This window comes from Lolium perenne, chromosome 6 (genome assembly GCF_019359855.2).
Source record: "Lolium perenne isolate Kyuss_39 chromosome 6, Kyuss_2.0, whole genome shotgun sequence".
In the NCBI taxonomy this organism is placed as follows: domain Eukaryota; kingdom Viridiplantae; phylum Streptophyta; class Magnoliopsida; order Poales; family Poaceae; genus Lolium; species Lolium perenne.
In genome coordinates this window covers 266417826-266431984 of record NC_067249.2, presented here as the reverse complement: position 1 = coordinate 266431984, position 14159 = coordinate 266417826, and the positions used below count along the sequence as shown (strand labels likewise).

The 14159-nt window shown below is 45.6% G+C and overlaps 2 protein-coding genes across 4 annotated transcripts; one reads left to right on the top strand and one right to left on the bottom strand.

The window, feature by feature from the left end:
* The first annotated feature begins 261 nt into the window (after nt 1-261).
* On the top strand, nt 262-6878 carry LOC127305521 (uncharacterized). 3 transcript variants are annotated; one of them, XM_051335988.2, is made up of 8 exons: nt 262-1494; nt 1577-1698; nt 4530-4850; nt 4884-5132; nt 5233-5581; nt 5741-5981; nt 6151-6253; nt 6366-6878. In XM_051335988.2, exons 1-8 carry the CDS (start codon nt 589-591, stop codon nt 6481-6483), a joined length of 2409 nt encoding a protein of 802 aa, XP_051191948.1. In that variant the 5' UTR covers nt 262-588; the 3' UTR covers nt 6484-6878. The 3 variants fall into 3 exon arrangements, with proteins under 3 accessions (XP_051191948.1, XP_051191947.1, XP_051191949.1); XM_051335987.2 differs by having other exon boundaries at nt 4530-5132; XM_051335989.2 differs by having other exon boundaries at nt 265-1494; nt 4530-5132; nt 5741-5906.
* A 661-nt stretch (nt 6879-7539) lies between these two features.
* Nucleotides 7540-8028, bottom strand: LOC127309875 (E3 ubiquitin-protein ligase Os03g0188200). Its single transcript, XM_051340589.1, has one exon. It carries the CDS (start codon nt 8026-8028, stop codon nt 7540-7542), a length of 489 nt encoding a protein of 162 aa, XP_051196549.1.
* Between the last annotated feature and the right edge of the window lie 6131 nt (nt 8029-14159).

Genomic DNA, 14159 nt, shown 5'->3' with positions numbered 1-14159 from the left:
GACCTGTGTGTCGCCGCGTCTTATAGGGTTACGTGTTATTACCGGATCCCTACACCGTCGACATACGAGTATAAATATACACACATAAACCCTACCCTCCCCTAGTAGAATTCCAAAGGCAAAGCAGAGAGGGAGAAAGTGTTTGGAAAAATAGCAGGGTAGCTGGTGGTGTGTGGGCGTATCAAAAATAGCTACACCTTTCGCCCTCCGCTCGCCTTCCTCTTCGTCTTCGTCTCCACCCAAAAACAAAAGGGAAAGATAGATAGAGGTGAGAGTAATAAAGAAAATAAAACCCCAAAAATAAATCGCCGCTTCTTCTTCATCTTCTTCCTTGTTCTTCTCTCCTTTCTCTCCGCGACTTGCGTCTCCACCATCCAATCCATTTCAGGATTCCCCACCCCCAAATTCACCTCGCCAATCGCCCGCGAATGCGTCGCGATCGCGCGCGCGTCCTAATCCCCAATCCGCCGCATTAGCACGCGCGCGCGAGCCCCAATTTTTGTTTTGTGTTTTGGTTTTGGAATCAATCAATCGAAGCTAGTTTTGCTTTGCTTGTTGTAGGGTTAGGGTTAGCATTTGTAGGCACGCATGGAGGACTACCACCACCGGATGGGCGCCGCGGCGGCCGACTTCCGGCGGGACCTGGAGGACCTCGTCTGCGACCACCTCGGGGGGTGCTACTCCCCGCCGCCCTCCTCCTCCTCCTCCTGCTCCGTCGCGGGGGACGCCGGCGGAGGGGCCGGCGCCGGCCACGGGGCCAACGACGACGAGGCGGAGTCCTCCCGGCGGCGGCGGCGCGAGTCGCGCCTCCTCAGCCGCTGGGTCGCGCGCCAGGCCGAGGAGGTGCTCTCCTCCATGGAGCGCGAGGTGGAGCGGCGGAACCGCGAGGCGGAGCTGCTGGCCCTCACGCGCCTCCACCCGGTCTCCACCCTCGACCCCTCCGCCTTCCTCCTCTCCTCGCCCACCTCGCCGCCCCCGCCGCGGCCGCGGGAGCAGGCGCCCTCGCCCGCCGCGCCGTCCTCGCTCCTCCAGATGTGGCGCGAGCTCGAGCACCGCCGCGGCGCCGACGCCGACCACCGCGAGCCCTCCCCGGAGACCCCCGACAGGCACCGCGAGCGCGTGCGCCAGATCGCCCGCAGGCTCACCACCTCCACCGATAGCCCCACGGCCGCCGCCGCCACGGCCACCGGGGAGTGGCTCGGCGAGACGGAGCGCCAGAGGGTCAGGCTCGTCAGGGAGTGGGTGCAGATGGCCAGCCAGCCGCGCGACGCCCGCGTGGCGGCCTCGCGCAGGGAGGAGACCGCCGGAACCCCCCCTGCCGCTGCTGCCCCTCAGGAGAGGGAGAGGCGAGGAGAGCCTCCGAGGCTCCGTGGCCGGCAGGCGCGCATGGATGTCATCACCCGGATGGCCCGGGAGCGCCAGCGCGAGCTGCAGGGGCTATCAGGGTTCCACATTGTGTCGCAGTTCCCCCACCGGAGCCGCAGCCGCATTCAGGTGACAAAGCTGATCTTATTGCACGACAGGAGGAACCCGTTATTTGCGAGTGCGCCGATCTGAGAAACGTGTGGCTTTGCAGGGATTGCTTAGGGGAAGGTTCTTGAGGAACGCAGTGCTCCCGGACGAGGAGGAGCGACAGCCATCTGTGGCAGCGAGAGAGCTCGGGCAGCTGAGGCAGAGCCATCGCGTGTCTACCTTGAGGTAAGCAGCCATTGCCATTCCAACCCACAGCAGTAATATTAGCCATGTCTTGATTGGTGTATCTCCTACATGAATGCAAGTATTATCCATTGTAATGTTTTAGTGCAACCAAACTATTTTCCACCATTTTGACACAACTATATAACAAGAAAAAACACTTGCATATAAGGTTTGCAAGAGATACTGGTTGCTACACTTTTCTATTATGTAGCATATGCCCCCCATACACAACCTAATGTGTGTCTGTGGTCCCTTCGTGTTCTTGGTTTTCTCAGTATTATAGTATGGTGTACATTGTTCAGCTACTGGCACATTGCGTATTTGGCACATCACTATTTGTTGTCGTGAGCTGCAGTGATACATACATACCAGTTATCGGTATCCTTACGACCATATGGGCATAAAGTCTCCTTAATTGAATGCCCAATTGATAAATATATCATATTCACCCTGATTTATAGTTTTCTATGCCAAGAAGTGAAGAAATATTTTTTTGCATGTGTTTTGGTCTGGAAGATGACCTGTTGTTCTTCCTACCACACGTTGTAGCATATTTTAAAGACATACACATCGATAACCTGTGATAGGAATAGTATCTGTGCATTTAACATTATTGGAGAACAAACGTGAAATAACCGCTCAAGGGTTCTGCTATTGTATTTTTCCTTGACAATCACCTGTTGGGCAGGCGTGTTAAATTTTAGCTAGCCCGAACAATTTGGATTTATGCAGTAGCTGTGGACGTATTGAAACGTGACACAAACTACCTATAAATCTTATTCTCTCGAGGTTAAGTCTTTGTTCCACAATTCGATTGTCTGAGCATGAGTATTGGGCTAGACCTTTACCTCGTTTTTAATGGGTCAATCGTTACATGCCTACATGCAATTGTGCAATTCTTGTGTTGGCGGCTTTAGAGTTTAGTGCATCGTTTAGGTTTTTGAAGTTTGTCTGCCAGTAATGCCCATCAGGTGGTATCATTAATTTTTTAACGGATGTCCTGCTCTGGGTTGTTACTAGCAAGTACTTGTTTACAGTGGAAGTTGTAGAAAATGATTATAATTGATACGAATTTATCTTTTATCTGATTCACTCAACATCATTTATGTAAAACCATTTCATTACAATAGAGATTCTCTAGAAGCTTGTAGGATGGGGTTGGTACCAACTTTAGCAGCCAGCATGTTTCCTCGTTAAATCATGTGATTTGTGCATACTTTTGTAGTGTTTCTTTTAACTTAAATTCCTTTTATTATATGGATCATTCAAAATTACTGTAATCTCAAGGATTGGACTGAAACTAGATGAACCAATTAGCATTTTCCCTCATGGGGAAATTGCAGGTAAGGTTTCCACATGCCAGTTCTGCCAAGTGCTAATTATGCTGGTCCCTGCCACAGCAAGTCATTCTTGCTCTACACGTTAGAGACTCTGCACCAACCAAACTGGTCCTAGATGGTACCGTGAAATGTGTATTGATGATATTGACTATATCATACACAGTGGAACTGTGGAAGATAGGATACTGAACTGAATCCACCACTACGTGTTTCCTTCTTCTAGTAGTTATGCTTATGACACCAACTATCTGCTGGTACCGTGCCTGCTCATTAAGTTTAATCTTCAGCGCTGTTCTAATGACCTCCTTGTGCTGCTCAATTTTTCCTGTTATTCAGAATACTGACAGCCATTTGTCCTTATCTTCTTTTGGTCTTATGTAACAACTATGGGTGTGTTTGGTAGCCTGGGTGAGCTATCTGACCTCATACAAGTTGAGTTCAGCTATGTCCACTACATACAAGTATGCATTATTGTGTTATGTTTGGTAGGTTGTATGAGTTCAGCCGAGCCGAGTTGAGATTGTGTTTGGTTGTCCTGTATGACTTGAGCCATGCCACTAAAAAATAAAACGCCATCAGGTCCCTGAGTACAAAATAGAAAAGCAATCGGGTCCCTAAACTCAAAACTGAAAAGCAATCGGGTCCTTAGGAGCGTTGGGCTCGGGCTTCGCCGCCGCTGCCGGCGAGAGGAGCCGCCGCCGAGCAGCCGACCGGCCGAGCCCCTCCTGCTCCGCGCGCAGGCCGAGCTCCTCCTCATGGTGATGTGCAGTGAGGAGCGGAGAGGCCGGTCGAGGGCTCCGCGTCCCGCTCGTTTTGCCGGTGAGGCCGAGCTCCTCCCGCCGCGCGGTTGTCGGGCGAGGCCAGGAGAGGTGCTGCGGCCAGGCTGCTCGGTCGCCGGCGCGGCCAGCCGGCTGCTCGGTCGCCGTGGCTGGTCGAGCTCGCATGAGGCGCGTCCTCACCATGGCGCGTCCAGGCGGCCATGGCTCGGGCCGAGGCGGAGCTCGGGCGCGTCGGGCCGAGCGGGATCTCCAGCGCGGCGGAGGACTCCGTGTCTCTTCGAGCTCGCAGGCGGCGCGTCCAGGCAGTGCTTCGTCCCCGTGGAGGTCGCCGGCGCGTCCAGGCATGGTGGCGCTCCGGGGGGAGGACCGTAGCGGGTAGGGGAGAGAGAGGAGGATAGGGGGAAAATGAGGAGAGCGGGTGAGGGTCTGGGGGGTGGGGGGCGTGGGCCAGGGGCCTGCTACAGTCTTTTGCGGGATGAGTTCGGCCGAGCCCGAGTGTGAAGCTCGATTTCTCCTTCCCAGCTCGGCCTGGCTCAGAGCCCTTATTTGCATGAGGTGGGCATAGCCCATAACCCTCACCCGACCTAACAAACACCCAAAATCCGGTTGGGTAGGGAAAATCTGGGCTCACCCGACCTACCAAACACACCCTATATGTGGAGTTCAAGATATTTCAAGCTAATGTATATATGGTCGAACATACTTCTTTCAGATCAGAGAGTACTGTAAGTACTCAAGATGTTAGCCAGTCTGATGCTCCTGTTGCTGAAAATGCTGCGTTACTCGATAATGATGAAACCGAACAGGGGGCTGACATCAGGGACTTTACTGATAGTGAGGATGTGGCCGAAACTGCTGTTGAAAATGGGGGTTTACAGGAGGATAATGTAGAAGTTGCTGAGGCAGAGTCACCGACAACAACATTGGGTGACATAGTTGATATGCAAGTATCTCAAGTTGATAATGGGATGCAAGATGAGACAGAACGCGACACAATATTTTGGCAGCCATCTTTGGATGTCAGGCTTGATAGGTGGCCGGATGAAGCTGCAGAGAATGCTGACAGAAATTGGGAGGATAATGCAGAAGAGTTACACAGTGAAATTGCAGAGGATGATGACAGGGAGAATGAAAATCTCCCAGATGAGCATGATGAGTGGCATGATGACGAGTCTCATGGTACGGAGGAGAACTGGCAAGATGACTTCCATGATTCTGCACTTGACACGGGGCCCATTCCTAGAACTGAAAACAGGTTCATTCCACCTGATGATGACAATGTTTACAGCATGGAACTGAGGGAATTACTTAGCAGGTATGCTTACTTCATTCCCAAAATTTCCTTGAACTTTCTTTCCTTGTTGATTCTTCATCTCATTTTAATTCTTAACCTATTCTAAATTTTGGATTGCCAGGCGAAGTGTCTCCAATCTTCTTAGTAATGGCTTTGGTGACAGTTTGGAGCAGTTAATAAGGTCATATGTTCAACGGCGTGGTCATGCCCCCCTGAACTGGAACCTCGATGCAGCCGAGCCCACCGCGAATGCACCAAACGAAGACCAGGGACATGTAAGGAATGCTGAAAATCGGCCATTCCAAGGTCCTGTCAATCGGCCATTTCAAGGTGCTGTCAATCGGGTATTCCGGGCTCCTGCCAACAGACCTGGCCGTGCTATCCCTCCACCACCTATGCCACCGCGGCCGCCACTATTTCAAAGACAATTGCGCCTTAACAACTGGAGCAGTAGACCCAGGGTACCCCACGTATGTTTCCTTCTCACCTAATGCTCTCTTGTAGAAATGGAATTGTTGTTTTGGTTAAACTATATTTGCTTTTAATGCTGTTGGACTTATGAGATGTGTCCCTTATGTTGATTGGAAGTTTAATAATGGGCAAATCATTCTGGCTCATTGCTCTTGCAGGAATGGGATGCTATTAATGATTTGAAAGCTGACATGGGCAGACTTCAGCAAGGGATGACCAGCATGCAGAGGATGCTGGAGGCGTGCATGGACATGCAACTGGAATTGCAACGTTCAGTGAGACAGGAAGTGTCCGCAGCCTTGAATCGATCTGCGGGACCTGAAGGTTGCATCCACAATCCCCTGGTCAAACACATTAGAAAATTCTTTTATGTGTTTGTTAACCTAGTTTCAGACTCAGGTAGTTATGCTATTGGTAGGCATTCGCATGTTACTCCTATCAGTTTTGGTCTTGTTCCCTATTCTGGCACAGCATTCTGGTTGCTGCAATATTCATTGTACTCCATAAAACTATAAATGCAGTACATGATCCGCAATACTCAACTAATAGTTTCCCTTTGTCTTTTCAGGGCACGCGATGTATCCAGTAGACGACGGATCTAGATGGGATCAGGTGAGAAAAGGAACCTGTTGCGTGTGTTGCGATACGCAAATCGACTCTCTGCTCTACAGGTCAGCACACACACACCTTGCATCTCAGGTGCCTTCCTATAAGTAGCTAGACATATCTGGTATGCAAACCGCATTGGTCTCATCCTCAAACCGTTTTGGTGGATCCTGGCAGGTGTGGGCACATGTGCACCTGCTCCAAGTGCGCGAACGAGCTGGTGCGCAGCGGAGGCAAGTGCCCGCTGTGCCGGGCGCCCATCGTGGAGGTGGTCCGGGCATACGCGGTGTTGTAAATTATACAACAGGGGAAATAATAAGCGATGTCAATCGAAGTTTTGCTGGAGGAAGGAAACGGGGAAAAGGAAAAGAGAAAGAAAATAGCTCTGCTTCTTCTTACTGATGCTGTTTTTTTTTTTTTTTTTACTTTCCCCTTGTTACTCTTCTTCTTGTGTACTGGTAGGTTTACAGATATACTATCTTGTTGCCTTGCTGTTGGGCAGCAAAGGGCGGCGCGTGCGTGTGTTGTGTTATTGATTGCTGAAAGGGTTTACCGTGGGTAGTAGGAGGGGGTGAAAAAGAGAGATACCCCCAGCCCAGTGTAAAAGTTCTTTCGCTGTAATTTATGTGTCCTCGACAGACAGAACACAAGAGATACTCTCAATGATATAGATTCTTAACCTGATCCAAATCCTTGCCTGCTACAATCCTCTTGCTCATGTCTGATCTGTTTATTTATCTCTGTGGCTTGGCAAATGCTCTTGGGCCAGTTTATTCTTGTGATTTGGTAAATCTATCATATTTAGTCACCTGATTGGTTGTGCCGTGACTTAAAAGAGGGCAAAGATGCGGAAATCCACTTTTGAACACGGGAAAAGTGTACTATTAAATTTGATGCATATATGTTGACATTATATTTGTGCATGTCAAATTCGCGGAAAGTAACATTTTTATGTTCTGTGTAAAATAGATAGAGAAATGTCTTCTAAAAACCTATTTTAACCACCAGGTTTTATCTTTTCACACACGACACATACATGTTGGTTTTCCGCGAAACGACTTTGTAGTGCACGCGATTTTTTTTTGTTTAAATTACTTTTACATTTCCAACTGTCCTTAAAAGACATTTCAAAAGCCGTGACGCTCCCGGATGCCAAACCGGCTCGTCCGCAAAGATGATACAAGCAGCAAATGGCAACTACAGAAGAAAATATACTACAAAAAGACTTGCTGTCGGATGCAGTGTACTTTGGACTACAATCTTGACGTGCCGTGCACGGGCTCAGCTGGGCGAGCGTTGGTAGCTGGAGGCTGGAGCAGCTGCCGCGCGTCCTGTCTCCTGTACGTGTCACTCAGGCTGCAGGTGCAGCTGGCTTGAGAGCGGCGGCGGGGCATCGGCAGAGCGGGCAGGATGCGCGGCCTGCGGTGCCGGCGAGGAAAAGCCAGCGGTCGATGCAGGGCGGGTGGAAGACGTGGCCGCACGCCGGGATGGCCTTCACCTGCTCCTGGGCCTGCAGCTCGCCCAGGCACACCGCGCACACGTCGTCGCCCGTCGCGCCGCCAGCGTAGGCGCGCACCGGGAGGGACCCCGCCAGCGCCGCCGGGTCCATGTCCGGGACGGAGCCTCGGCATCGGCGTGGAGGCAGCGTCGTCAAGGGACGCGTACTGGCGGAGGCGGAGAAGCGGGAGCAGAGGCGGCGCGCGGCGGCGGAGCAGAGGCAGATGAGGAAGAGCGCGGCCAGGAGGATGACGAACGCGAGGAACGCCGGCGAGGAGGCGCTGCTACTCACACGGTGGCCGTCCGGGGCGTGGGAGGTGGCGGCCCTCGGGAACGGCAGCATGGCAGCTAGATGATCGATCCTCCTATGTCTATCTCTCTGCATGCGTGTGTCTGAGCAGGTGTAGAGTGATCACCGTGCACGAGAGTGCGTACGTGTAAGATCGATGTAGTCGGGCTAGCTTAGCTAGCTCTAGCCGCGCCGCCGATTAAGCTGGATCATGCGATGCGCATGACGACGTGCTACATCGATATCACTCTGGAAGTAAGCCAACGGACGGCAACAAGGTTCCATTGTGTCGGAGAGAGGCCATATCTGCTGAAACATGAACGAATACAGTACGGCATGTCGGCATCTGTGTGTGGAACACGGACAGAATACATCGAATTCAACGAATACAGTTATACAGTCAGGTAAGGTGCAGTACTTAGGTAGCGTAGAATGAAGAAGGGAAAGTCAGGGTATTGTAGGGAATCACTGTTTGAATTATACCGTAGCAGATTACTATAGATAGTTACTAAAAATAGTAATTATAGTCAGCTAGTTTTGATAGTAAGTAAGCATAGTAAATGGACGCCACACATATATATTGTCCAAGTTAATTTAGATCAAAAAAATTGTCAATCGTGTAGACCGGAAGAAAGAAAGTTAGAGTAACGTAGCTTACCAGACTTCCCTCCTCAACGTTATAGGATCTCGTTCCCATTTTACGAGCATATGCAGTAGAAGCTTTGGTAGTTCTTTATGCAATTTTAGCCCGTACGGTTAGTGAAGCTACAAGCAAAGAGAATGAAAATTTTAAAATCTCAAGCCGAATTCCTCGAAAAACAATATAAGTTTCTTGTTTCCGAAACAGCCTAGATAACAGGAACATACCCGGCCTATTATAATAGCATTTCTATCTCTACCAGTATGAGTATTAAACCATATATATAAAACCAATCTCTATATAGATCTGTGAAGCATGCCCGTATGGAATTAATCCCAGAAGATACACTAACAACACTTCAGATATATTATGTTTTAGGACACAAAAAAGGTGTTCTTGAGTCTCGAGATCATCACAAACTCACACGGTTCCACATTTTTTTCCATCATTTCTATTGAGATTTTCTTTGATCACCAACCAACAGGAAACTTTCATCCTCAAAGGTAATTTAATGATCCCCATAACTCTAGAAGGAAAATCAACTCTTTTAGCTACTAAAAATGAGTACCTTTTTACAACATCTATAAAATATATCCCAAAACATAGTTTATATCACATCAGCAAGCACCTTTTTACAACATCTATAAAATATATCCTTAATGGCTAGGGCTAGGTTTGCATTGAGTAAAAGTACCTTTTTTATGCATTTTAATCTAACCGTCTCTTGCTAAAGACATCTTTGTTTTCCAACCTCTAGATCCACTTGCACAAGAGTCTAACATTCTCGAGGTGCACATTTTTTTTTGCGGGTAAAAGAGGACTTTATTACTCCATAGGGAATACAAAGATGTCATGATCGAGAACCTGAAGTAAGAATTCAGGCCCCGACTTTGTCACCTGATCTTTTGGTTGGCAAACATCCGGCCATTTAACTAAAAGATACTTTTTTTTATCATTGTGTTTTTGTTGCAAAAGAATACGAGCCCTAACGAAATCATATCTTTTTTTTTGCGAAACTGAAGAAATCACATCTTTTTAGGACCCCTTAGATCACATAACTTGTTATATTACTTAAAGAAGCTTCAAGCAAAATAAGCCTATATCCTATCAAGTAATATTACCTTTCCAGCTATTTTTTTTTTCTTTTCTACTCTATCCTCAATACCTTTACAATCGCTATTCAACAAGCTTCATAATGCATAGGGACCCTCTAGTACATCTTATTTCAGTTTATACATGTTAGTTCTGATAATTTGAAAGATTTGTAACTTTGTTTCAGAATCAGCGTGGCACATCCTACCTTTCTACTTGTATCATTGTGACTGTTACATCCTAACGTAATACACCTACTTCATGGCGCCCAACCAACTTCCCTTTTTGTTTTGCCGGTGAATAAGAGATTATATTTACCAGAGAGGATCACAAGCAGTCTCGAAGATGGAAACAAGGTCATTAGGGCAGGATAACCAGACCTATTTTAAGGAATTTTTTAGGGTAAGGGGAGTTGAGCAGTACTACAATGTACTGTATTCACGAATGAATACTCATCAGTAAAAAATATTATACTTAGAGCTGTTGAACAATATGTTCTCGTGGGCGAGCTACCACGTAAACTCGTCAAATACTCGCCCCTTGCTAATTCTGAGGTCCCGAATAACAATCATTTATCTCACGAAGTAATCATGGTTATAGCTTGAGAGCAATAAAACTCTAGTCAGTGGCAGAGGTTGATGGAGATACTTGAGTGGCCGAGAACACCAATCAAGCTTGAGCTTTAAGTGATCATTTAAAAAAAGTAGCCTAAACACTGGAAAGCGGGGGGGGGGGGGGGGGGGGCAAAATCCCCGTTTCTAGTATCTTATTTACGGTTGTATTAAGAGTTGCCTCTCACTTCAAAGCATTATGCTCCACAACAATAAATTATCCAGGGAGTTACCGTTTGAATAATTGAACATTTCCGATGCTTCGCCGGACATCAACTTCACGGGTGCTAGTTGTGCGAAGATATCTTCAAACATATCTAGAATTGATATGCAAAATAACCACTTCTCCAGCTCCATCCGGGCTGTGGTTATTAATGGTGCACAATAATAAACTCTTTGGCAACCTACCAGCCAAGGTGAGCAAGCTCAAGTAACTTACAGAGCTTTCAATATCTGCTAACAAGATAACTAGATCCATACCAATGTCAATCGGATTATTGTTGAAACTCATGTTACTTAACCTCAACAACAATAATATATCATGTGCAATACTTTCATTGTGCATTGGGATGATTTCATCACCGGCAGTCCTTGATTTGTCCAATAATGCTCTCACCGGTGGCATTCCACCTGACTTGGGCAATATCGATTTCAATCTCTTAATTTTCAATTTAACCAGCTCAATGGGGAGGTGCCTCTCTCGGACTGCCACCTGACTTGGGCAATATCGATTTCAATCTCTTAATTTTCAATTTAACCAGCTCAATGGGGAGGTGCCTCTCTTGGTGCTAAACAGAGAGGACAACGACAACTTTCTTGTCATTGGCGAGCTTAATATAGTGATATTTTTAAGTATATTTCTAGAGTAACGTGTGTCGGGGGGGGGGGGGGGGGCATGAGCCCCCTTCGCCATAGAAAAGCTCTGCCACTGCCATACATTCCCACTAACCTTTTCTACTTCCATTGTTGATATGCCATAAATTCAATGATGCATACTCTTACTTAATAATATTGGCATATACTTTATTATGATCATAAAATCCATAATCAAATAATAATATTATGTTTGTATTTTCTTAAGTCGCTAATTATTATCATGTGTTAATGGATGGAACACAAATATTTGGCCATTGGTACCTATCAATGAATGCCCTTGTTCTTGAATGTCGATGCTTCTTTTATATTGTAAGAGACGATGCTTGCACAATTGTTTTTCATATACGAACCTTTGAAAAATATTTCAATACATGAATATAGCTTATGTTATGCTTTATGAAAAGGTGGTTCAATTTTTTTATTGTTCCTATATATGTACATAGCTTAGCAAATTGTGTTGCATACTAGAACCTTAAAAGATGTTGAAATATGAAGATGATGTACCTTATGCTTTAAACAATAGGTTTACCTTTGTTTCTCTCTTAAGTACATAATAGATTTCCTTTCGTGACCTCTTATAAGTATATGTAAAGGACATGCGGAGTTGCTTTTTATCCTTCTTATTTTTTATTTTATTGTAAACTACATATAGTAGTTTTCTACCTTTCCTTGTGATTTCAGTTTGCATGCGCCAGTGATTTCTTGTTGCAATAGGTACACCTTACACACCATTATTAGTTAGTACTAAATGAAATTTAAGTTAAAATGTTCATGTTATAATATCATCACTGCAAACTGATTAGGACACGCCGTAGACTGTGATCATGATGACAATACCAATCAGACTCATTATTGTTTGTACTGTAATTAAATTACTTCATAAATCAGTTGAAGTAGCTAACCAGGAACAATTTCTATCTCTCTATGGTTGTGATCGGCTTCGCATGCGTTACTTAATTATGATGGTCCGCCGGTGCCAAATTCACCATAAAAGAAGAAGAATCATTTGACGTTTCAATGATATATTATGATTATTAATTATGATATATTATGATTATTCCAACAAGTCGATGATCTCTGCGGGAATGACGTGTCATCATGAGGTGAAACATATGAAATGGGATAAACCTATCAAAATTATAAGGAAAACAATGGACATCCAATTTTAATAGGAAAAAGAATGTCACAATTTAGAATTTGAAAATTAAGTACACATATATAGATAAGTCACTCATTGTGGATGGAGTAGTAATATCCTCATGGTTGGCCTTTCACAATGGAAATTTCTTAGCAGGGTATCATAGGCAAAATAGGTATGCACAACACTATAGTTAATGAAGAGATACAATGCTGTTTTTTTTAGCTACAAGCAACACCATTTCTAGCCCAATCGCATGTATGCATATCTCACATGTATGTATATCTAAAAATTCTTTAAGTATAGATAGAACCTAGTAAAACATAATGAATTGGATCGGTTGCATTTAAGAACCACTGCCAATGATAACATGCTAAGAGTCAATCCACTGTGAAATGTCTAAGATGTGGTCAAAATTGAATTTTAAAATACGTCAATCGCGATGAGATTGTATTAGCGATTTTAATTTTCTTAAGGCTTATGCTGTGTAAATTGAATACTAAAATGCATCAATCGCGATATATTTTCATTCTGGATTTAGTCAAAGTCAAACTTTGTAAAATTTTATTTAATACTTGGGAAAAATATCAACATTCACAATGTAAAAATCAGACTATTAGAGTCGCCGTAACCTATATTTTCATACTATATGCATCTGGTATTATGGTTGTTGATATTTTTTCCTAGTATATTTTTGGTCAAACTTAATAATATTTAACTTTGAAAAAAATCTAGAACACGAACTAAATAAAAAATTCTAGAACATGAACTAAATAATAATGTTTTTCCTATATTTTTGGTTAAACTTGTATTCATAAGGTTGTCCATCTCCGTGCCCGCACAAAGTAAATACTCCGATCAGCCACTTGACAGATAAGCCATTCTCACAATAACCCAAGTGTTTTTCAGTGCGCTCTTCTGGAGTATTGATGCTGCACATATTTTGAAACTTGGAGAAAAAGAGAGATAAATGAATCTCGGGACCGTAAAGGTCAGCAGCCTCGAATATACTCGGGAAAAATAGCCATGGGATGACGGAAAACTTAATCGGGGTAACTTTGACCGACTTGGTCTGCACTATATACAGTAGCACGTAGCGCAATGGCCAGCCTCGACAAGCCACCGAGTGAGGGACCAATCAGTAGAGTGGAGTGGTATTGCCCGGAGGAGACTGGAGAGAGCCACCTCCCCGGAAGGATCAATGGCTGATCGCCGCCCTGTCCGTGACTCTTCCTGAGCGCGGAGTTTGAGGCCGGCGCTGACCCGTGTATATCTCCTTCCTCAGTCACGAGTACACCGACGACGGTGTGCACATGACGCTCGATTTCCCGGCGGCCGGCGGCGTCTCTCCTCCGATCGTCATCAGGTACGGGGAGATGCCGCAATCCGTCGCTGTTGAGCCCGACTGTGCTGCTGCGATTGCTGGAGGTGGCGGCGGCGAGGATAACGAGTTAAGAAGCCGTCGCATGTGCCTAACTCATCCTCGATTTTTTTACATTCATCCTCGAAAAAAAAGTGCGTGGATGATACTCCCTCCATACCGGTATATTGGAGTAATACATATTTTAAAATAAAACTTTGATTCTTATTTTGGTATATAAAATGTGAAATATGTAACAAAAACTATATATCATTATTATTTTTTAACATGGAACACTCGTATTTCATTAAGGCATGACTCAATTACCGGTCATCATACGGGTTACAGAATTAGGATAGCTCAACATCCATAAAATATGATCTCCGTGAGCTACACCTACACCCAAAATCGCTAGCTCATGAGCTAGCTTGTTACAACTGCGAGGAGCAAAAATAACACTAGCTAGCC

Bases quoted from the DNA above. Each gene is read 5' to 3' on its own strand.
- LOC127305521 (XM_051335987.2), top strand. From the start codon at position 589: ATGGAGGACTACCACCACCGGATGGGCGCCGCGGCGGCCGACTTCCGG. The intron at 5,982-6,150 runs GTAGTTATGCTA...TTGTCTTTTCAG, and splicing joins TAACCTAGTTTCAGACTCAG to GGCACGCGATGTATCCAGTA. The intron at 6,254-6,365 runs GTCAGCACACAC...GGATCCTGGCAG, and splicing joins ATCGACTCTCTGCTCTACAG to GTGTGGGCACATGTGCACCT.
- LOC127309875 (XM_051340589.1), bottom strand. From the start codon at position 8,028: ATGCTGCCGTTCCCGAGGGCCGCCACCTCCCACGCCCCGGACGGCCAC.